This window comes from Chaetodon auriga, chromosome 4 (assembly GCF_051107435.1).
Source record: "Chaetodon auriga isolate fChaAug3 chromosome 4, fChaAug3.hap1, whole genome shotgun sequence".
NCBI lineage: Eukaryota > Metazoa > Chordata > Actinopteri > Chaetodontiformes > Chaetodontidae > Chaetodon > Chaetodon auriga.
Window position 1 is genome coordinate 4,154,089 of NC_135077.1, and position 23,264 is coordinate 4,177,352.

General features: G+C 44.4%; 2 protein-coding genes and 1 long non-coding RNA gene across 21 annotated transcripts in view; 1 reads left to right on the plus strand and 2 right to left on the minus strand.

Annotated features, from left to right (window-relative positions):
• Window positions 1–432: 432 nt before the first annotated feature.
• Window positions 433–3,780, minus strand: rnf11a (ring finger protein 11a). Its single transcript, XM_076728874.1, has 3 exons — window positions 3,353–3,780; window positions 2,462–2,634; window positions 433–2,212 (listed from the first exon to the last, which is right to left on the minus strand). The coding sequence occupies exons 1-3, from the start codon at window positions 3,449–3,451 to the stop codon at window positions 2,041–2,043; spliced, it is 444 nt and encodes a 147-aa protein (XP_076584989.1). The 5' UTR covers window positions 3,452–3,780; the 3' UTR covers window positions 433–2,040.
• Window positions 3,781–4,193: 413 nt separating this feature from the next.
• LOC143319390 (uncharacterized) lies at window positions 4,194–10,242 on the plus strand. The gene is made up of 4 exons (XR_013077083.1): window positions 4,194–4,423; window positions 4,844–5,011; window positions 5,092–5,238; window positions 5,320–10,242. It is a non-coding gene; the product is annotated as an uncharacterized LOC143319390 (long non-coding RNA).
• The window catches only part of nfixa (nuclear factor I/Xa), a 115,284-nt gene continuing 98,528 nt past the window's right edge, over window positions 6,509–23,264 (minus strand). For 13 of the 19 annotated variants that reach the window (XM_076728336.1, XM_076728329.1, XM_076728332.1 and 10 more), the window contains 4 exons: window positions 19,214–19,383; window positions 17,434–17,581; window positions 15,023–15,111; window positions 6,509–11,553 (listed from right to left, as the gene is read on the minus strand). In XM_076728336.1, the coding sequence (XP_076584451.1) occupies window positions 11,539–11,553; window positions 15,023–15,111; window positions 17,434–17,581; window positions 19,214–19,383 (422 nt within the window). In that variant the 3' untranslated portion in view covers window positions 6,509–11,538. The remainder of the gene's footprint in view (window positions 11,554–15,022; window positions 15,112–17,433; window positions 17,582–19,213; window positions 19,384–23,264) is intronic. The other 6 variants (XM_076728343.1, XM_076728341.1, XM_076728342.1 and 3 more) reach the window with 2 other exon arrangements.

Genomic DNA, 23,264 nt, shown 5'->3' on the forward strand with positions numbered 1-23,264 from the left:
TTTGTTTGTGCTTTAATTGGCACTGCTCATGCATATTATTTTCTTGTAATGGGTACAACGCTGCTGATGTTCGGGGTCCAGCTGGTTGACATTTGCACTAATGTTCTGGCACCCGACCGTGTGCCTGCTGTTCATTTGGCCCTCGCTGTTATAATGGTTCCTGGTAAAACACTGGAAAAGATTCTCTGTTCATACGGCTGCACAGTTAATGAACACAGTTGCTGGTAAACCATCAACAACATGAATTATTTTCGCTTCTCTTCGTCAGGCTGGCCCCTTCTGAAACAATTATTTTCATTATTTGCTCATTTCTTAATGCACATTGAACTCAACTACGACGCTGTATAAAAAAGAGGAGCTGTGATTTAGCCAAGCAAAAAGAAAGCGAAGCACTTCAGCTTTCACACATAATAAAGAGACGACACATCACACTTATGTAAAATTTGGTATCCACGTTTATTGTGGTTTCATAATTTTCCTAAAACACTGCGCCTGTGGCACACATTATAAATTAAAACACAAAATGATTGTTAACAGCAGCCAGAGCACATTTCTGGCTTCATCCTAGGCCTATTTCATGGTGACACATATCAGTGCAGTGCTGGTATCTGTCTCCCCCTAGAGGACAACTAAAAGAACACCAAAAGTCTTGTCAGAAATGATTGTACTTCACAGGAGTTGGCTTACCTCAACCTTAAAAGGCACAGCAGCCTGAGTAAATCAGAAATGTCCTCTTGTCGTCGCCTATACTGTCTAAATCTTTAAAAGCTGGAATAATGCTTTACATTCAAAATACATTCCTTTCTATTCTAGCTTCTCTTTCATCATGTCGTCAGTGTCAGACGGCACACGTCTGATAACAAAAGGTAAAAGCATTTTTTGTGTGACCAGACCCAGGCGCTCTGGAAATGCATCCTTTGCTGTGAGAAGGCCATCAATACAAAACAAAAGCCAACAGCTTTGAACAAGAAAAAGAGAGGTAACTACAACAAGGCTTACAAATGACAGAGTTGATTCACAACGTTACCTCGACATGCCAATCTCGACCCAACATCCCCTCAAAACTCACGCACACATCAAAACTCACAATCCTCTATAAAATCTACGAGCTACAGAGTGAGATGGGGGGCATCCCAAGGTGCTTTAAGGGGGACTGCAGAGCATATCCTGTCTTTGTAAATGTCACCGATGGTAAACAATGAAAAGGGCACACTAAGAACTGCTTTTTAAAACAGAACAGAGAGCACAAACTCAAGGCAAAGCAAAAGACAGGTTCCATATGTGGAAGGCAAAAAACAGATCCACATTAGGAAAGCAGCTTCAAAGGAAAAAAACAGTACAGTACACAGGACAAGACCCTAATTAAATAAAACAGATTCAGTTTTCAAAAATCTTCAAAAGCTGAAATGACACCATATTTTCTCATGGCACTGTGGACATGAATGGTCGTGGGACCTCATAGCATATCTTTGTTCAGGAAACTTATTTTTCTGTGTTCTGATGATTGCATATACGTAGAGAGGCCTGTGCTTTCGTGACATTCAAGGACATGGGTTCAAACACAGTAACTTCACTTTATGTTTTCACTTGGTTTTCTGACAAACAATGATGCCAAGACAATATTCCTGCTTTTTCTCCATTGATACACCATATTGCACATTACGTCTTGAAAGGGGAAGTAAATAACATTGGTGACATGCATCTAATTGCCATAAAAATCACAGATTAAAACAGACTGCCAGTCATACACAAGTGAAATCACATTGCAGTAATATTATGCTACGTGTACAGCTTTCCGTCTAGCTCAATTTGGCACGTTTTACTGTAAAAGGCAAAGACTTCCCAAAGCCAAAATAGGTGCCCATCAGACCAAAACTATTCACCATAGGGCACAGTTTTCAACATCTGTCTGCATCCTAAAACAGCCTCCAAACATCTGCATAATGCCATACCACCTTGGCTACCTCTTTGAACAGCAAGGACAGCTTCAGCTAAAAAGGTGCAGTTACTTTTAGGCAGGAGCAGCCATCGTGAGGCCGCTCAGTTGGTTTCGTAAGAGGACAGCAGGGCTGCATCAACCGGCTCCATGCAGGAGGGGCAGGTGAAGGAACGCATCAGCCAGGGGTCGATGCAGTCCACGTGGTAGATGTGAAGGCAGGGCAAGAACCGGATGGGATCGCTGTACTCAAAATCCATCATGCAGATCACACACCTGGAGCAGAGAGAAACAGTCCTCAATTCTAACACATGAAGATAGTGTTTGTGAAATTAAGTCAGAGTTAATTAAACAAGACTATGATACAATATACACAACAAAACACCATAAAACTTCATGATTTTCTAAAGGCTCAGACTGAAACTTTATTTTACTAAAATTACCTATTGTCTGTACATTCTAATAACAAACAAACAAACAAACAAACAAAAACAATGTGATGAGTTTTGCCTATTCTACACTCACTCTTTCACTTTCTTGTCAGAGGGGTCGGAGCCTGGGTCGAAGATGCCCCTGGGCAGGTGCTGGATTAGACCGATTCGCTGGGCGATGCGGACCTGCTCCTCCTCGGTCAGCTGGCACGCCAGACGACTCTCACCTGGGGTGGGATGGTACACTGGCAGCGGCTGGGTGCGCTCCTGAGAAACAGGAACAGAAGGCGGCTATGAAGCAAGTCTTCTCAGTACGTTCCCTTTGCATTAGAGCCTGACATACCGGCTTTGTGAAGCTAATAATGGTTGCAATGTTTTCCAAACCAATCACGTAAGTTTTAAAAGTCATTTTGAGGACATCAGACACTGCAATGCAGCTGTGTTTCTGACAACACCGGCAGAATGGCTGTTTTACAAGTACTGATGATGATGATATGGTGTTAGTCTTGGTGTTCACTCCTGTGCAGTATCAGTACATTCTAAACTGTTCAGGATCAATACTTCATATGTTCAATTGTGGTAAATTCAACCATTGGCTGTTTTACTCATATATTATATTGTTTACTCATCTTAGCATTTCTGACGTCTCTTATAGTGTTTAATTAATAAGATTATTTTATCTCGTCTTAATTTGGTTGACTAACTTAATGTATAGTTTATACAATGTCTCTATTCTAATTACAGTTACACAGTGTGTCCATGCCTCTACCAGCTAATCTACCATGATAGTATATTCCTGATAACAGTAGACCTCCAACTTCCAAATTAAAACAAATTCTCTAAAAGTCCCAACCTGAATGAACATTTCATCATCCAACGCTGAATATATGCTTGGTTGACTTTTTGGTAACGGCACGCTAAAACTACTGCCGTGACATGCTCCTCAATCCCCGGAGTGTATTTATCTTGAGCTCCAGCGGCTCACCTGGTAAGGCGGCGGAGGCTCTCCGGGCAGGCTGCCCCCCTCGGACTCGTTCAGCAGCGACAGGTCATCCGCGCCTTGTGAAAACAGACAGTTCCCCATTGAACTGAAACCACCATGAGCGTGACCACTTCGCTCTGGGGGGTGAAAGACACTTAGCAAGCGTTAGCAGGCGCTAAGCTCACTGGCTAACGTTTGAACGGTTTGGCCTCACGTTAGCCTAGTTAGCTGTTAGCTGAGACTTTGTTGTCATCCCGAGAAAGGCGTGACGGACAGGCGACAGCAGGAGGAGCGACGCCGCTCTCCTGATGAAAGAGCAGTCCGGCGCTGAGCTACGCGGTGGCTGGCAAAACAGTCGGTGACATAGATTTCAGTCGTCACTACGAGGTGATTTTTGTGTGCCAGCTTATACTCTGGCTTCTTGTGTTTACAAGAAACACAAACCGGAAGTGGTCATGAACAAGTTTGCAAAACGCCGGACTTCCGTCTTTCATGATGCGCTCCTTTGACATTCAGAATAAAAGTGCAGAACGAGACGACGAGGGACGGTATATGAGACAGCTATAAATATTATATTGATATTAACAGTTACTGCAGACGAAGGCTCATGCCTAGGGGTCTGACTGCTTGGGCCCCAAGGCCTGTTCCCGGTGGGCTTGTTCACTATTCCCGCCACACGTGTAACACAACAGCACAGGTGTGCTTGGATTTACAAAATGGCCAGCATGTATCAAAATCCTACCCTTGACCTGCACTGTACACTCACAGTGCAACAGTCTCTTAGAGAAAAAAAGTTTTTGACACTGTCGCTTTTATTATGAAGGATCATTTCCGGATGGACTACACGTAAAGCCGACTTTGACTTTGACGTAGTGGCAGCTGGGAGCGGAACACATGTTGTCAACACGGTAGTACACCGTTAGGGATGTTTGTCTTTGTTTTTCTGCGTTGTTAGCGGAGAGAAATTAGCTATTTTTTTTTTTTTTTTTTTTTAACTGATCTGTCTTTGTCTCGCCCCGCTCTGTTTGTCTCGTGCTGCTTTTCAGTTCACGGAGATCTTAGGACTGAGAAATGGTGAGAAATGGAGGCAGCGCATGGCGTACCAGAAGTTTGTGTCTGTGTTTAATGTATCTCATTGTGATAAATGGTTTTGTATAGCAACGTAAAAGAAGCCATTTACTGACATTTCCGCAGTGCGGGTGGAGGTAGGTGTCTTTATTATTGCGTGTGCAACTGCTCTTTAAAAAAACAGCGTTTAAATTTCTTCTATCACACATTATGATCTGGTGCCAGGTGTGTAATTGTGGTAGAGAATTTAATTTAGTATACAGGTTTCCAGTTAGTCACCTTATACAGAAAAGTTTGTTATAGCCATCTTTGGCATCTTTGCTGTGACTCTCTCACCTGTGGCATCACAGAGAATTGGCTTGGCTTCCCAGCTTGGAAACACAGTGCGACTTTGGCTTTCCCTAATGTCAGTCTTCATACATTTAGGCCACAGCTCCACCACCAGCACCACCCCCTCCTCCACCCTGTAGAGACCAGCCTCGTAGAGGTGTGTCCACACCGCGCCCTGGACATGCTGCACTACCGTTTTTTCCTAAAGAGAGCCCTCCAGTCCAAGAGACAAGTCCTTCATTGGAGACTGTACATGATGCAGAGGTACTTGTCTCATCCACAGTCTGGAGTTATATTGTGTTAGACATCTAAAAGATCTTACTGTGACGTTTTCTAATATCCAGGATGCACCATCGACACCACCACTCCCAGTGGAAAATAGGCCCCAATTTCCACCATCAGAAAGACAAGAAGACAGTCCTGATAGTGAAGAGAAACTTGGTCCAGTGCAGGAAACTGGTCTTCCACCACAGGCACTCAGTGGCCCACAGGTACATTGAAGTAGGTGCAGTTTTTCATGATCTGTATCACAGACAGCATACGAAACACCGTGATTTTCTTTTTGTCTCAAGATGACAGAGCAGCAAGATGAGGCAGCCGCTCAGACGGACCAGGCTGCAGAGGACCAATCACCCTGAAGCACGTCAGTTACTCAAAGACCAGGATCTACATTTACCAGTACTTGAAAATGCTGTTCCTAACAGCGCTGAAACACTGGAACAGTGCAGTCGTGTAAGCAGATCGCTTCATGTTCAGGCCAAAGATGCTTAAATATGTTATTTCAGCCTTCAGTAATCCTCAGTTCTTGGAGATGAATTGAATTGATCATTTTAGAGCTTTGTTTTTTTTGTTGTTGGGTTTATTGTGCCTTTGAGAAACTCTGAGCCAAACGTATCTTAAATAGAGATGTTTTGGTGACACAGTCATGAAAATATAAAATAAGCTCCCAAAATGATAAACCATAAGGACTGGGTATAACACTTTTATTATTATTATATTATTTATTATTTCAATTATTTAAAGGAACAGGATCAAGTGTGTTTGAAGGGACCTAAAACCCAGATATCTCAAGCTTTGCAGTTTGAATTTCAGGATTAAATCTGTCTCTTCTGAGTTCCCTAAGTTTATGGAATTATGTGCAATACTAAATCATGGGAGTACCACTTCATTTACAGTATATTCTCTTAGACTGGAGTACCTAAACTGAATGTACACTTACATACTGCTTTTTAGAACGACCTCATTTTATTGTTTTTTTTTAAAATGTACATTCGAGCCAAATGTAGTTTCCATGAATTCAACTCAGATCTGCTTTGAACACACACTTTTCTTTGCTTTACTGCTTCAAATAAAACTTGAAAATACTTTGTTGTTAATGCTTTAAAATCCCCATGTGTACGATGTAAAACAGAGCGTAAAGTAATGCTCTGTGAGCAGGATGGTGCTAACTAAACTAAATGCTAACATCATGCTTACATGCTCAGTGTCAATACGAACATGCTGATGTGTAGCAGATATAATGTTTACCATGTTCACTGGCTCAGTTTAGCATGTTGGCATGCTAACATTTGCTAATTAGCATTAGACACAAAGAGCAGCTGAGGATGAAATCAGCACGTAGACGACACCAGATTCCACCAGGATCGCTCTGCAAATAGACCTAATGTCATTAGAATGATTTCGATGAACAGTTCCAGTTTGTAAGAGTTTATGGTAATACTGTACTAGTTATAGAAAGAAAGACATGGCACGGCAAGATGGTACAGTCAAGAACATCCTTTTTATTCAATCAGGTGCTGCTCTTCTCAAACTGTGTTTTTCTTCTTATGGAAAAGAAACTGTAATTAACACATGCATTTCACCTAGAGCTCTGGGGGTGTTCTCACAAAGAAGTGGTGCTGCACTGAGGGCGTAGACAGAGGCGTAGAAGAGCTGGGAGTCAGGGGGCCAAGGGTGCTGCCTATTACACCAATAACCATACACACTTAAGAAGATAAAGAACAAAATAAACAACAGAACAAATACACGGAGCAGTCCAGCATGAGGTGGTCAGAGGAGAAAAAAATGGAGGGACTTCCCTGAATCCTCAAAAATCTGAGCGATCAGGTTCATGCTGGCTTTTTATCTATCTGGTTGGTATGTTGTAAATGGCTAATACTGCTGAGGGTTTCACTGTGTGAGACCCACCATGAACAATAATACTTCACTTTAAAAGGTTGGTTTGAGTGGATGTGGAATATGTCCTGGAAATGCAACCCCCCTCTTTCAGCCTCGTGCAGGACAAGTCCGGTTATAAGGTGCTTGTAGCTTTCATTTACAGTCCAAGGCATCCCCAAAGAGAGCCTAAATGACAGCATACCCTGACAGCAAAAAAGAAATCCAAATTAAAAGGAAACAAAAAGGGGGGTGGGGGGGTGGGGGGAGTAAAACAAAGCCAAAAATAAATAGCTAAAACAAAAGAGCAAACTCTTATCCTGGTCAAAGCAGCCCCTTTCCAACATCCCAAAGCAGGTCACCGAGCCCTCCCTACCCCATTAAATGTCTCCATAAACCTCTTCGACCCAAACCCCTGAACCCCTGTCGTCCCTTCCTAACCCACCCAAGGACACCCCCAAAAGCCCGTCAGCGTAATTTGTTCACTTACATTAGCTGTTGAATGGAGAAGCTGAAGAAGATGGGTATGGTAATACAATGTGAAGCATACAGACAAGAATAACATGTGAGCTAACTGCATTCTGCTCAGACAAAAGTTTTTCGGCAATTTTTTTTTTCACCCTCCCAACAGCGGAGAGGGCAGGAGAGAGAGAGAGAGAGAGAGAGAGAGAGAGAGAGAGAGAGAGAGAGAGAGAGAGAGAGAGAGACGTAGAGTGACGGACACACAGTTACAGACTACTCCAGTGTCTAAGAGAAAACAGACAGTGGAGACAGAGGGGAAGAAAAAAGCAAGAGCTGAACGAGAACAAGTTTTTTTGCCTTTTCAAAAAATTTTTTGTCATCATTTATCAATAAAAAGTAAAGAACTAATTCACACCAGTTTCCTTTTGTACTGTATGTATATATATATACACACACCCACACATATATATGTGTGTGTGTATATATATTTAGACAGCTTTGAAAAGGAAGAGAGGATATAGGGGAGGTACAATGAAAGGGATTCATTTCGAAGGCGGAGGGATAAAACGTCGTCCCTGAGTGCTGAATGGGCGGCGACCTGCTGCCTCCTTGCGGCACTCAGGGGCGACCTGCTACCTCGAACCACTTCGGAAAAAGGGGGCGATCTGGATTACAAAATGGAGTCTGTGAACAAAAGGCACTTTTAAGGGACAACCTTTAACTGCTGGGAAACTATACACTACAGCACAAGCACTATAAGAGTCATTTACAGAGGAGGGGGTGGAACAGGGGAGAGGCTCACCTTGCTGCCTGTTTCATAAATGGTTCTGACCTCATATTTATGCCTGATTTTCAGCTACTTTAGCCCCTTTTCTATTTCTGTTATTTGTGCAGGAGACAGAGGGTCTGACCTAATACTCGTTCCACTGCGTGTGGATCTCAACACAACCTGCCGAATTTTATCCAGCTCGAGATTCAGAAACACATCGAGATGATCAGAAAACGATGGTCGAGAAAAGATTTCTGGATGCGAGGCATCTCCCGCAAAACAGGGAGCAACCTGTCATGTATTTATGCCAATGTGTGTGATAGAAATGAGTCAAACTGGGAGGGTTGTTCTGTTTTTTGCTGGTGAGTTTCAGGCAGTGCATGGGTAAGTGATCTGAAGAGTGTTTTCGGCTTGACCGTATCGGTTTGTTTGTTTTGTTTTGTCTTTTCTAAAGGTTGAACCAAAATGCCTTTTGTGTCACAACCTTAAGGAATAGGAACCTCTCCCCCCACTCAATACAAATAGAAGAAGAATAAAAATAGAGAGAGGAATAATGCTGTTTCCTAAACGGACTGTTATTTTTGTTCATTACCATTCATTTACAATAGTTCTGAATGTACTTTATAGTGTTAAAGCACCAGTTTTCATCTGATGATAGAGATTTTTTTTCTCAAGCTGTGTAGAATTTTTTTTTTTCCTTCAGCCCTCCCACATTTTTAAAAACAACTGATTACACATAAAACATTAAAAAAGAGACAAAGGAAATAAAAACAAATACCCCCAACTTACAAAGACTAGGATTTTTCATGGCCCTCTAGTTTAGAGTCCCGGAGCTTACGGACTTGAAACAAATACATTTTTTTTCTCTTTTCTCTTAGCTTTCTTAAAAATCTCTAACAGACAAACACAATGATCTACCCAATGCATTGCACGTGGCTCAATCGACACATATTTTTCAATAATAATACTTTCCATCAAAAAACAAACACTTTTTTTTTCTTCAAACCTACTGTCGATTTTTGACATGTTCATCTAGGTATTATAATGCTGCGCTGCAGATGGCGATGGTGTGTGTCGTTTGATCCGTACTGGTAACAGTAAGGTGATGTTGCTAAAACGGGTTGTGGGTGGGTGGGTCGGGGGGTGGGGGGGGGGGCAGGGGTGGGGGGGAGGTGAGAGTTCAGAAAATAACTAGACTGCCAACCAGCTCATGTAGTAAAAGTTAAAAAGGAGCATACTGTATATCATAAATATATATGTATAAGATCTCTCTCTCTCTGTCTTTACAAAAGAAAGTTTGCAGTCCTCTATAAAGATCTGTCCTAGGCCAATGGTTTCCACATGCACCAACGCTACCATTCCCTGTAGCTTTAGCTTATATGTGGGAAGAGAACCTGAAGTCAAGTTTATTACTAATTGCATGAAGGGAATACAGAGGCACTTTGATATATTGTTATAGTTTTGATATATGGTTTTAGTACATAGAGCTAATGTTACTAGAGAGGCTGAGAACAGGACCTCAGCCCTGTTTACTATCCCTGCAAAATAGAACCAACAGCTAGGCAGTCCAGTTATTTTGTGAGGTCGGCTTTTGTTGGATTGTGTCATGATGAAAATGATACCAATAGCAATTTCAATGTGAACATTTACATAGAAAAAATATCTCAAATTAAAAAGACAAATCTTAAGTGAATGAAAAACCATTAACAAAGGCAGTTTGGAGAACCAAATATAAAGGCTTCCCTTATTATTTTATGTCAGGTTGTTGGTGGTATTAGTGTGCATTTTCTATGTGTGTCTGTGTGTGTGTGTGTGTGTGTGTGTGTGTGTGTGTGCGTGTGTGTGTGTAGTCCTCTGGGGTTCGAGGGATACAGGGTGAAGCAATGCAAGGGATGCATGTGATGAGCTGTTGTTACTGTGCTGTCCATACGTGAGAGATTTGAGAAACTGCTGTTACTACTTCGCTGAAATCTGAGCATGATACTTAACGTGTTACTGCAAACTAAAGAAAAAGAGTTATGGCATGCAAGAGAAGGTTAAAACAATCCAAGTGAGACAAAACCAAAACCAAATCTTGCAAAAAAAAAAGAAAAAAAAAAAAAAAAGGAAATTGCAAGAAAACACCTACAAACAAACTGAAAGCTAATAATACGAAGCTGATGCTGCATGTGCATTATTCTAAATTAAATTCCATGTCTATGAATAATAACAAGATGATATAATGAGTGGTTGTGTGACAGACTACTCTGGAGAAGACGGTCTGTGTGTGCTGTATGCAAGCGTGCATGTGTTTGTGTGTGAGCATGTGCGTATGTGCGCTGCGTGTTTCAGGGCACAGACCTGAACGCCAGCACAGCCGCACGCCTGCTGTGGCAGCACGCCTCAACTCACTTCTCTGATCGCTCATCTGACCACCAATGTGCAATACTGTTCATCCCTTATGAAAAATTAATAGTGCATAGGTGAGGGGACGAACGAGCACATGTAGAGTTAGTGTTATGACTGTCTGTTGTGTGTTCACTCGCGTGCACTCGCCTCATGGCTATCACTTTTCCCACAGCAGGACACCCTGATACTTTGACAGGTAAACAAAGACCAGCCACTTAGTGCATATATGTCACACCATCAGATGGTGTCACCATGATTGGCCAATCAGAAATGAAAAGAGGCTCAGGGCTGAGCGAATGAAGCGGCAGAGTGTGGCGACAGGCAGGCGTGCGGCTGTGGCTGCAGTCTGGACCCTGGGCAGCAGTGAGCTGCAGGTGGGGTGATGGGGGGGCGGTGGGGGTTGTGGGTCAGGTGGGACCATGCACCTGGAGGAGAGGTATGTGGAAAAATAAACAGATATGGAGGCGTGCAATTTATGGGTGGCAATCGTTTCAACTTGCACATCCGACTTCACCATTTACCACTACTTGTTTGTTTTTTTGGATCTCCCAGCCAATGCATGGAGTTTCATTGTGGAGACAACAAAATGAAAAAAAAAAGAAAAAAAAAGAAAAAAATCATAAAAAAAAGAAACAACAAATGTATAATTGGTCATTTGTCAGGTTGCCATATTGTGTTTCCTTTCTGGCATTTCGTGGTGTGTGTGAGACAGTTCCTCATCTTCCTCTTCCTCCTCCTTGCATTCTGAGTCTGTCCACTCAATCTCATTGAAGCCTCCTGCATAAAGGGGGACGAACGCTCCTGTTCAAATTGTGTTGGATTGGGAGTCCTCTCGGGGTGGGGGTGGGGGGGTGGGGGGGGATTTTGGGGGTTCTGTAGTAGTACTTTGAATAGTGTTGGCGAGAGAGAAAGACCTTTGAGTGTCAGCAGTCTGTTCTTAATCGGCGGTGATGTGTATGCTTTTCAAATTTCCAATTTTCATGACACAATTTTAGCTCTTGATTTCAGAGAGGCCTTGTCAGAGGAACCAGGACTGTGGAGAAGAAAAGGACAAAAAAAAAATGAGTCTTTCAACAACATCAGCAGATTCACATTTCAGCTTAGTCTTGATTTTCATCAGTCTTATGTTTCAGCTTGTAGTGCAAAAAAACAAAACCAAAAACAAACAAAAAAAGGTGAAAAATCAAACATTACTTTCTCTCTCTCACTCACTCACACACACACACACACACACACACACACACACACACACATTATTGATATGAATAAAGGAGGAAGAAGTGGTGGGACATGAAAAGCTATTAAGTGTGAACACAGACCAGCAACTGAACTTCAAAGTGTGGTGTAAATTAAATGTGTACATAATGTAAATTAAGGGTTCCCAGCCCGAGGGTCAAGACCCCCACAAAGGGTCACAAGGTAAGGTTAAAAGGACAGGGAACAGAAAAAAAACAAACATATTTCACAGATGTTCCTCAAATCTTTGCCTTTTTTTTCTAGCAAATTCCACCTTTAAAAACTAAATAAAAATGTACTCTGTGGCTGAACTGCACACAAACAGAAGGCACATGCAAGCAGCAACAATGTTTAGTGTGTTTGTTGTGCTTTGTTTTACATGGTTTACAAGTGCTGGGAACCACTTGTGCAGATAATCCTTCATCCACTAGGGGGCCACCTGCTATTCCTTTCCCTCCTCGCAGTACTTGCTGAGCTCAGCTGTCCCACACAGTGTCAGAAAAGTTCCTACCTCAATGTCGAAGCTCGCTGTTTTTAAAAGGGGCTGACTCGGGCGTTTTACTCATTAAAAACACTTGTGTTATTTCAGAACTACAAATAGCTGTAGCCTGAACAGCTTTCCAGTGAGCAAACACTGGACTATAACTGCTCTGTCATGCGCTACCAGTTTACATGTAAAGTGATCCTCCTAATAAGTCTCTGCTCTGTGGGCCCGAGTGGTCTCAGGCTACACTGTAAAGCTATTGAGGGCAGCTACTCCGGGGATCCAGTTTCTCAGTTTGATAAGAGGGCAGAGTGGAGGCTTGGGCCAACGCCGGGCCGTTCTGGCTGCTGCTGACATTCCACAGGCCTCGGCCGGGGGACGGCAGCGAATCACCCCACCTTTAACAGCAAACTCTCTGTTGTCCCCCATTCTTGCAAACCCAGAAGCACAGAGAGAGTTTAAACCCCCCTAAACCTCCATCTATCCTCCCGCAGCTCTGCCTCGCTCCTTCCTACCCATGATTCTTTGGTGTTGGTGGAAAACTCCACCTCCTGGCTCTGACTTCCCTTAACCCCCTTCTGTTTCCCTCTCCCTCACTCACTCCGGCTCTCCCAGTGTAATCCTTGGCAGTGGAAAGTGACCCCCTCTCTCTAACCCCCCTTCAAGTCCAAGTTCAACTGCCTATGACATCATGTCTGGTTGCTGCGGGCAACCAGACAGCCGGGACGTGACTGTGGAGTGCAGTGAGCTTCGACTAACTCCCTCTCTCTTTTTTCCCTCCGTTTCTTTCAGTCCCTCCTACTTTGTTCATACACGTCCCCCCGTCTCCCTCTCTCTTCCTGCAGGGCTGAGGTCTCACCACCAGAGAGCTCCTCAGACCAGCTTTTCTCTGCTTCTTGTCCCAACAGCAGTGGGAAGATTCTCTCCCTCTGTCTTGGCTAGTTGGCTAGCAGGCGGCGAGGCGGGCTGGCAGGGCCATCGTCTGAACCTCTCCATATGCCAGAGAACAGCAGGAAAGGCAGAGACCTCTGTTACTCACTCTGGCTGGGGTTGTTACTGACCTACTAGGCTCAGCTAACTGGGAGCAGTTGAGACCAGTGCCCAGGTTCTCACTGTGCGTGCCGTAAACCCAGCGCAAATGTTCAAAGTGGATATTTTTCAATAATGTTTGATAAGCAATAGCAGGAGATAATAAGTGTTCTGAACAGATGTAAGCTGTTGTAAAAGCCCTGTTGTTTTTAGGAGAGAAAATGAGGGGCAAGAGTTCTGGCACAGAGTTGAAGTGTGTGTGTGTGTGTGTGTGTGTGTGTGTGTGTGTTTGTACGTGCATATACACGCTCACACACATTTGGATGGTGTTTGGATGTCCCTCAGTGCCAGGGCTACATCTGTGGGAGAGTGGTGCAGGTGGGGAGCTTGAAAATACTAGAGGGAGCAGCAGGAGGAGAGAGGGAGAGAGGGAGGGAGGGTGGGCTGCTGATGCATGAGGGGAGGGCGAGGGCGGGGGGGGGGGGAGCGGAGCAGCCGAGCAGAGCTGTGCCGAGGAGGAATGCAGATTGCTTCCATGTGTGGGGAGGACAGGAGAGCCGAGTTGGCTGCAGGCAGGTGCGGTTAGCCCCTAATGAGAAAAGTTGTGTTGGTGATGGAGGAGGCCCAAGACACTGCAGCCCAGTGGCAGAGCGCAGCCAAAGCTGAAACCACAATGTAGTTCACTACTGGCCTCACATGCTGCACTAATACACACTGTGGGGCCGAGCAGAGATAAATCAACACTGCTGGAGCTGAAACTAACTGGCACTGCTTACATTCACTGTGGGGAAACTACTGTGGTACAGACACTGTAAACCAATGCTGAAACTGAAGGCCTTGACACACGGGCAACACTTTGTGTCAGTGTAGGTGGGCAAAGCTGCAAACAGTTGGACGATATCTTGTCATTGTGACATATTTGCTTTCCCTCGTCCACTGTGATATTCCTCCGCAAGCGTTTTAAAGACGGCGGCGTCATGGACAAGCACAACATTTTCACAAAAGATTTTCGGCACGAGAAGCTTCAAAAACTGCATTTTCTAAACGCATACTGTGGTTGGAAGTTTATTTTTGCCCTTGGAAGTAGTTTGACAAAACAATCCCAAATCAAGGTCCACTTACTTACAAGCTTTTTCCAAGGCATTCAATCATAATGCACAGTGTTCATTTATAGATAAAGTTTGCTCAGTTTCCGTGTACATGAATCCGTTGGCATGCGAGCTTCACATATCCTCTTTATAACAGCCCCTGAGCATGCATGTTAACCAGTCTATCTCTACCAAAGCTGTGCTTTGTTCACTGCTGAAGTGCAATTTGGTTGAAAGCTCTGGAAAAGCTTGTGAGTGGACCTTGACTTGGGACTGTTTTGCCAAAAATAATACGCAAAATAATGCAGGTAAGAGTTATGAATGACTACAGATGTCAGCTCAACTTTCAGAGTGGCAATACATTCAAACTGCTGATCAACACTGGTTCCATGGGCTCAATCAGCAAGTGTAGCCCATGCCAGTGCAGATCCATTGTCTGAGCACTGCCTCTGTATCACGGCCTTCACTCTGAATGACATGCTTGTCCCTTTAAATCCGAAGATGCCTACAGTACTGGCACACTGTAAAGTATCGTCTACGTGCAGCACTGTGCAGCATCAGGTTTGCAGCGGGTGATGAGAGAGGACATAAAAACAGAGGAAGAGAAGGAGGAGGGAAAGGTGGATGGGTGGATGTTAATTAAATGAGGGAGGTTGGCGGGGTACCTGAGTCTGCTGGGGGATATTCAGAAAGTTGTCCCGTGTTCCGATGCCGACAAACCGGTTGGGAGCTGTGGAGCCTGGCGTGGAGTATGCTATAAACAGAGAGAGGGACAAGTGTGTACATGCTTTTACACACACACATACACACCGAGCTCATAGAAGAATTTGATGCTCTCCTCATCACTATCATTGTTTCAATATAATATTAGCCTCATGTTAAGACTACGGCTATGACTCACTGTCAAATGAATTACTGGGAAAAGACCAGTAAGGGTCATGGGATACTGATGCCCTGTTAGTCACATGGGTGATTTATTCATTTTGTGGACAGGTTCATTGTGATTTTCCTTCATTTAATCACTTAATCTGTGGTTAACAAGGGGATGTACAGCCTGTAATGATTAGCACAAACATGAAGAAGCTATTTCCCCCGACTATGGCTGCACTGTTAGTCACAGCCTCTCCTCAGCAGCCCCTGGCCTCAGTAATAAGCCACCGTAATCATAGAAAACCACTGAGGATTCACTGTGGATTTAATAATAGGGTGACCGGTGGAGGAACTGTATTCATCACCAATGGTAGCCAATGCTCCATTTACATTTAATAGGTTAAGAGGAGCATCTTGCCTATGGTGACACCATTCAGTGATGCCACAGGATCAAATTTAGGGCAGTTGTTCTCACTGGACTCCAACATGGCGGCTGAGTAGAACTTTTGCTGTGCATGACTGGACTGAGGTTGAGGGGATGGGGATGTGTGGGGGGTGACAGTGAGAGGGCTGGAAACTGATGCATGAGTGAGGGTAAGCGTGTACCATATGCATGTGTGTGTGTGTGCTTTTATGACTGTATTTACGATATCTTGAGAATCAGAGACAAAAGTAGAGGGGGTTAAAAAAAATACAGTGATAACAGTCACTGGAATGAGAAAAGAGACGGAAGGTACGATATTTATTTATATAGATGTTCATATAAATAAATAATAAAGTGACACGTTAATTTGAGAGAGTTGGAAGGGGGGGAGGGGAGGAAAGGTTGATAGGACAGCAAGAGGAGAAAAAGTCAAAACAAAACGAGGAGAAGGTGCCCCGGTTGCTCCGTCCAGTGCCCCCTCTTGGTGTGCCTCTCCCGTGGCCCGACTCTCGCACCGCACCTGTCTGGGTGGAACCAACCAAAGCCTCACCGCTCCCTGATGACACTCCTCTCTCCCGCTCCCCCAGTATAGCACTAATTAGACAGGTTTGATTAGATTTTATCATTCGTGTTAAGAGAGATTGGGTTGTTCTTGTTACACTGTGATTTCCATGTTTTTTGTTGTTCTCAATTTTTAATTGTTGTGAGATTTGTGTGAAAGTGGCGAGGGGATTGGGTGGGTAAAGTGGGGCACGATGTTTTTTTTGGAGTCCACGCCAACTGCCCTAATTTTGTTCCCTTAAAAAGAAAAAAAAAAGAGAGAAATAAAGGAAAAAAGAAACAAAGAAAGGAGGATGAGAATATATCAAATAAAGAAAAGAAGGCAAAAAAGAAATGAGAGAAGGGGGTAGATTGTACTGCCGCTGTCACAGACAGACATGCAAAGTCTGCGCTGATCAAAGGCGTGCGGCTACAGAGGCAACGTGCACAGGGCCCTGCTCTGCTCTGCTCCCCCCAAACTACAAAACACATCAAAAAGAAGGGAGAGAGAGACTACACTGCCTCTTGTGGTGCTTGCAGGAAACCGAACACCAGAGAGAGAGAGAGGGAGAGAGAGAGAGAGAGAGAGAGAGAGGGAGAGAGAGAGAGAGAGAGAGAGAGAGAGAGAGAGAGAGAGAGAGAGAGAGAATTAAAAGATTCTTAGGATAGAGAGAGGGTGGAGAAAAGAGGCTGAGGAGGTTTGCAAAGACATGAAGAGAGAAAAGAGGACTGAACTTCAGAGATACAGAAGAGCTTGAAAGAGGATCTCTGGTTTGGCAAAGGCGTGGCTTCTGCCTCGACAGAATTAGATCTTGCTAGTACAGTACAGTACAGTACAGTACAGGTCATAAGGTGATGGATGAAATAGGAGTGAAGCTCCTGGGGCTGCTGAGTGTTTTGACTACGCAGACTGCAACCATACTGGAAGCAGTCAGCTCAACTATGAAAAACTACAGCAGTAGCCATTATAGAAGTCCCAGACCTGTGCTTTTTCAGTACGACAAGGTGACAGAAAAAACTGCACTGCACCTAACACTGGGACGTCTACGATGGCTACATCTGATCCAGCCTACCAAACTTGATGTAGTTTTGCTTGGAACAGAGGACAAATCAACTGCCAGCTAAGAGCTTACCAACCTACTGGAGTCTATAATCGGTTCGGAATGGCCTCAATGAGTCTGTGGGGAGACTGGGGCAGTAATGGGGGTTTGTGGAGGGGAGTGGGAGTTTGGGGTGACTTACACGGAGATGCGGGTGAGCTGAGTCCGCCGTCAGTAGGCGTGCTGATGATTTTAGAGTCGGGCATGGGGAGGGGCACAGGGCGCGCCACCGGGGGTGGCGGAGGCAGCAGGAAGGAGCCCGGCATTTTGCTCTGGCCACCTCCATTAGGCTGCAGACGGACCATACAGACAGGGTGAGCAGGACACACCCCGAGAATATACAATGCACAAGGAGCCAGACGCACACATACACACAACATAAAGCCACACGCACAGCCAAGTTTCCTACGTCAAGGTGAGACACTCATATATAGACAGATCCATACAGTATCCACACAAGTAGTCTCGCACACAGGGACAAGAGAGATCACCAAACTCACACAGTTCTAGAGTAAAACAAGAATATCAGAAAGTCTGGCCAAAAATAGTGAGATAAATTAGAAGTGGAAAAATGATGAACACTGTCAACACACAAGGGGGAAATAAAAATGTTGTGCACAGGGAAAGTTATTATAGTGCAATGTAGAAAATTAAAAAAGAAGGGGAAACCAGAAATGAGAAAAGGGGGTCTCTATGTACGAGTGCATGTACATTGTGTGTGTGTGTGTGTGTGTGCGTGTGTATGTGCAATTTCATTAATGATACTGAGTCATCAGCGTGTGAAGTAATGAGAATAAAGAATAATGGGACATGTAAAACGGCTTAATAAGTAGTTTCAAAGTTGCTCACAAGGCCAAGATTTCAGTAGAGGTTTACAGTACTACCAGCACCCTGCACCTCAGGCAGCTGTATACCTGCCTGTGTTTTGAGGTTTGGAAACTCTGGCTTTCAGGATGAATGTGGCAAGTTGTCGGCGGTTATCAAGGGGGCACCTCCCTTCACTGAAATCTCACTGAATTGGCCCCATGACACGTCAAAAAAGGCTCAACTGTGTCCCAGAAATGTCCCCCCTCTGTGCCCCAGTTAGCCACTCCACTCACTCGCTTCCACAGCCTCATCTGACACACGGTGCGTTTTAACGTCTGTTCTTCCACTCCCCTCGGCACTCACATAAACTTTGTACAGATAAATCTATCTTTTATGATTTATGATTGCAGATCACAATGCAGACTGGGAAAGATGTGCCCGTTGAGAGGATGGCATTGTTGAGAGGAAAGGAACATCCCTTCAAATGGCAGCGGGCCAATGAGGGCTCGTTAAATGAAGAGTCTTAAATGTCTGCTTCGGTTTCCTTCCATGGATACCTAACTCTCTGAACTGTGCTAATCCAGATCTGTCTACACACCCTGTCTACCAAGTTTGCAGCCCAATTGCTTCCCTTTCGGAAATCCACTGCCAGTTGCCAGTCTCGCCCGGGCCATACCCGCCCGTCTGCCGAAAGGGGCTTTTTCCTGATATTTCCTTCCCTCATCAACCTGAACATAATTGTGGGAGAAGTTTATATGTTAGAACTACGATGAGTCAAATGTGGTTTGGCTCCTTCCCCCTTACTTTTCTCCAACTGGGTTTTTTTTCTTTTGTTTAAGCACATCTGGCTGCCTCCTCCTGTTGAGGCATTTGCCCTTAAACTATTTTCTTCTTCCCTGGTGAAGTTGCTTCACTCAACAAAGATTGCTCTATTCCCTGATCTGGGCTCACATGACCTTGTTGCATCTGCATATCTAACAAATATGGCGCAGTCCCTCTGTATAGAGCTACAAAGTGACTTCTAATCAGTGCCAGCTTTTCTTTTATAGCACTTTGCGCCGCAGACCGTCCCACCGTCCCCTCACCTTCCTCTGCTGAACCCACTGACCACTTACCTGTGCGCTGGGCTGTCCTGTGCCGTCGGTGCACACAAACTGCACAAACTCCTTAAGAGGGTCCTGGTGGTGATGGTAGCGTATGGTGGGGTGGGTGAAGTACGGGCTGGACTGCTGGATGATAGAGGAGGAGGGGAAGTGCAGGGCTGAGGCTGAGGCACGGGGACTCCCTGAGGAGAAAAGCGAAAAGGACAAAGGAATGGGAAAGGAGAGGAGGAAGAGGAACATGAGGAGTATAAGAGAGACCAAAAGTGGGAAAATAACAATAAGGCTCAGGTCATTCTGTTGTTTGACTGATGTTAAATTTACATGAACACTCTATTCGGTACATGCACACCTATGAAAGTATATAAGACATGCATTTGTTCTAACTAAGCACCAACACATTTAGCATCAGAGACCAGGTTGCCACTTAGGCCTATTATTGTCATAACACAGAAAATAGCTGTGACATTCTCTTGTGGTTGACTGACTGAAGCTGCTTCTGCTTACAAATGACTGGCATTATCCCTGCTATTGGGAAACATCTGGTCCCATTCATTTTAGAAATCAGCCCACTAGATTTCTCTGTACCTCTGGTAAGCCTGGCATCACTACGTGCGCTCTCTCACACACACACACACACACACACACACACACACACACACACACACACACACACACACACACACACACTTTCACAGGCCCATACACGCTCGAGTGTGTTACAGTATTTTCTGCCGTCTGCTCCCTCTCAATTTCCCTCTCAAACACACACACACACACACACATACACAAACCACTAGGGTATGACAGTGCCCCACACACACACACACACACACACACACACACACACACACACACACACACACACACACACACACAGTGGGTTTTTCCACTTTTGTTTTATTGCTTGTCGGTGATGTGTAATCAATCAGCAGCATATCCTTGCTGTGCGGTTCTGCCCAGTAGTTTGAAGCTTGAGAGAGAATCTCCCCTCCGCTCCCAACCAACCACAAAACGCCTCCCGGAGACATTAGTCAGCCAGCCAGCCAGCCAGCCAGTCAAACACACACACACACACACACACACACACACACACACACACAAGGCTCTACTGTCTGTCTTCTGTTGGGATTCTATGGCTTTGGCAATTTGGCACACCAAACTAAAGAGGCAAGCTGCTAGGTGAGGGGAGCCTGGCGAACAAGCATCTGTGATTATGTCTGTCACCTACTATCTCTTGTGTAAGCCGTATTCTGTTCTGTATTTTGGTGTATTGGTGTTGCCATCTTTTTGTGTCTGGGTTTGCGTTTTTTTCTGCTGGGTTTCTGTGCGCACATGAATTTTGTGCGTCCTTGTTCCTGTATCTTGGTTTCTATGTATTTTTGTACTCTCTCTGTACGAATGTGTTGCTATGTCTGTTGCAGCTTTCATGTGTCTTTGTATGTACAGTATATTGATGTGTGTGTGTAATCACCGTCACAATGGCGGACTCTCCAGACTGGTATAATCAGACAACAGTCAATCTGGCAGCTCTCCACATCAGTCTGGAGCCAAAAACAGGACATAAACCATCCAGTCCTTACCCCTGAGCAGCCACACTCACTAGACCAACACAACAAGAGCTAACAGCTCCAGTCCATCCAATGCAAGCCATGATTGCTAACTGCTTCTACCCCCTCTCTGTCTACCCCCATTTCTCTTTTCATCCCTCTCTTCTTCCCTCCCTCCCATCATCCTCCAGTCTCTTTATAGAACCAAGGCCTCCGAGGGACATTCCATTTGGATGGCAGCCATTTTAGCACAGAGAGTCCTCCACAAGAGTGTAAATTTACACATGCGCGCATGTGTGTCTATGTGTACGTGCACAAACGCACTATACACAACCTCTAAACGCTGTCTCATTACAGTCTCTCTATTACATGAAAACCTCTTAGGCAAGAGTCCACACACACAGTTTCAGAGAGTGTGAGAAGTTAGTTGGGCGAACAAAGAAACCCGAGCCAGTCCCTCACACCTCTTCAACTCACGCACAAAACAGAGCAGCAAATTTTAGAAATCAATTCAAATGCAAAATTCAATCTGGTGCTTTGGATTCTCCAGAGGGTATAGGACTGCTCTGTGCAGATAAACAACATGGCTTAATAGTGTGAGATCCGGCCTGGACTATATTCTCTAAATATACTGTGGGGAGCTCCGCAAGTAAAATTCAATACGTTTCAACGTGGAAGGCAGTGAGTCCAAATGACCTTTACGTGGTAGGTCTGGTTTGGCTGTGGATCAAACCATCCCTCTGAGAGACAAATGGAATGAGAGGGAGCGATAGAGAGAGGAGGACATATTTACTCCTTTGAAAAGTGAGACCAGCCTACAGGGACTTGTTGGCAAACTTGAGATCCTGGAGAGTTTGGGAATTCTCTGACTGGAGATGGAGAAACCATGTCGGTTATCCTATAGGGCCCAAAAGCTCTTATGAGGACAACTTGCCCTTAGTGCCTCTAATGAAACAAGACCTTGGAAACACCGGATGTTACTTTTGTTACTTTAAGAACTGTACACACTGCAGACTACCTCTGTGCAACTGCATGACTTCAAACAGGGTTTTAATCCCTGTTACAACTTGCTGCTAAATCTGTATTTGCTCTATACTGGCAAGCAAAACCTACCGAACACATATTTCACAGAATAAACATGAAACTGAGATGGTGTGTCTAAAAAAAAAAAAACAAACACAAACACAAAAAGAAGTGCTGGTTGGCGCTAATAACTGACAGATGCACCATGGTAAAGAAGCCCCCAGCCGATTAAGATGCACTGGGGCCCGTTTCACAAAGCAGGTTTAGTGAAAACTCCGAGTTTGTTAAGCCTGAAATGAAGGAAACTCTGAGTTTTCCGTTTCACAAAGGGAGGTAACTCAAACCAGAGAAAGAGGGGTAACTCTAGCCTGTTTCACAGAGAGCGGTAACTTAAGCTCTCGGTCAGTTACCATAGTAACAGACTCTATAAACCTAACCTGGTCGGGACCAGGTTTTTCTCAATGAACCTCGAGTTTCTCTCTGTCTCCGCCCTCTGTCAGCCACACACGGTATTTGATTTCCTCATTCATTCGTCAGCAGGCGAGTTTTGGGATAACATAGTTTTGCCGTCTGTTATTTAAAAAAAAAAATCAGTCAGTAGGCACTTTTTTCACTAACATGGCATGTCTTTTTGACAACGATCCCGTGGATGAAGGTGCAGCATTACTGCGCAGGGAATTAAATATTCGTCGGGAGATGGTTATCAGACCGCGCATAGATGTTCTGGCATTTCCAGACAATTATGTTTTTGAACGGTACCGTTTCACGTCACAGTCCATCATCTACAAACACAACCTAATCCGTCCTTACATTTGCAACATTACCAGCCGGAGTCATGCTCTCACATCCCAGCAGATATTGTGTGTTGCGCTGCGTTTCTTTGCGCAGCATTATGTTGGTGATAAAACAACTGCACAGTCAAACAGCCACTTAATATTTACTTTACAATGTAACACATGATCAAAATGAGGTACCCCCATTAAATTATGCCGTGTCTTAAAAACAATGTTTTTATGTTTCATCTTGAGCTGCTGCCAAGTGCGCTTCTTCTCCGCGGGATTGCACCTACATGAAATAAATTAATGAGCTACCATTCAAGCAGTTTTCCCCTGTAATATTACTGTGATTGCAAAGGACTGCGTTTAAACTTACGCACTGACCCGAGCAGCAATGTTCTCCCACGCCGCCTCCCTCTCTTTTGCAGCTGCAGCGGTGTTACACTTTTTTCTAAAAAACATGCTCAAATTCGCCGTATGAGCGCATTAAGATTTCGAGTTCCAGTGGGGTAAAATACGCAGCCCTCCTCTTCCCCGTCGCCATGGTGACTCGTCGAATCGGGGCTCCATTGATGCTGGCTTTTTATAGTCGTGGTGCACGCGCTTAACTCTGAGTTAACCTACTCTGAGTTGATTGAACTAACTCAAATCACCTGTTCTGAAACCGAAAACTCGGAGTTTCCTATCTCAGGCTAGATCAACTCAGGGTTCAGGATT

What these genes read in the sequence shown, in the direction of transcription:
- rnf11a (XM_076728874.1), bottom strand. Translation starts at nt 3,451, where the DNA reads ATGGGGAACTGTCTGTTTTCACAAGGCGCGGATGACCTGTCGCTGCTG. An exon ending in AGCCTCCGCCGCCTTACCAG is followed by an intron (nt 2,635 to 3,352) that starts GTGAGCCGCTGG and finishes CCTGTTTCTCAG; the next exon opens with GAGCGCACCCAGCCGCTGCC. An exon ending in TCTGACAAGAAAGTGAAAGA is followed by an intron (nt 2,213 to 2,461) that starts GTGAGTGTAGAA and finishes TCTCTGCTCCAG; the next exon opens with GTGTGTGATCTGCATGATGG.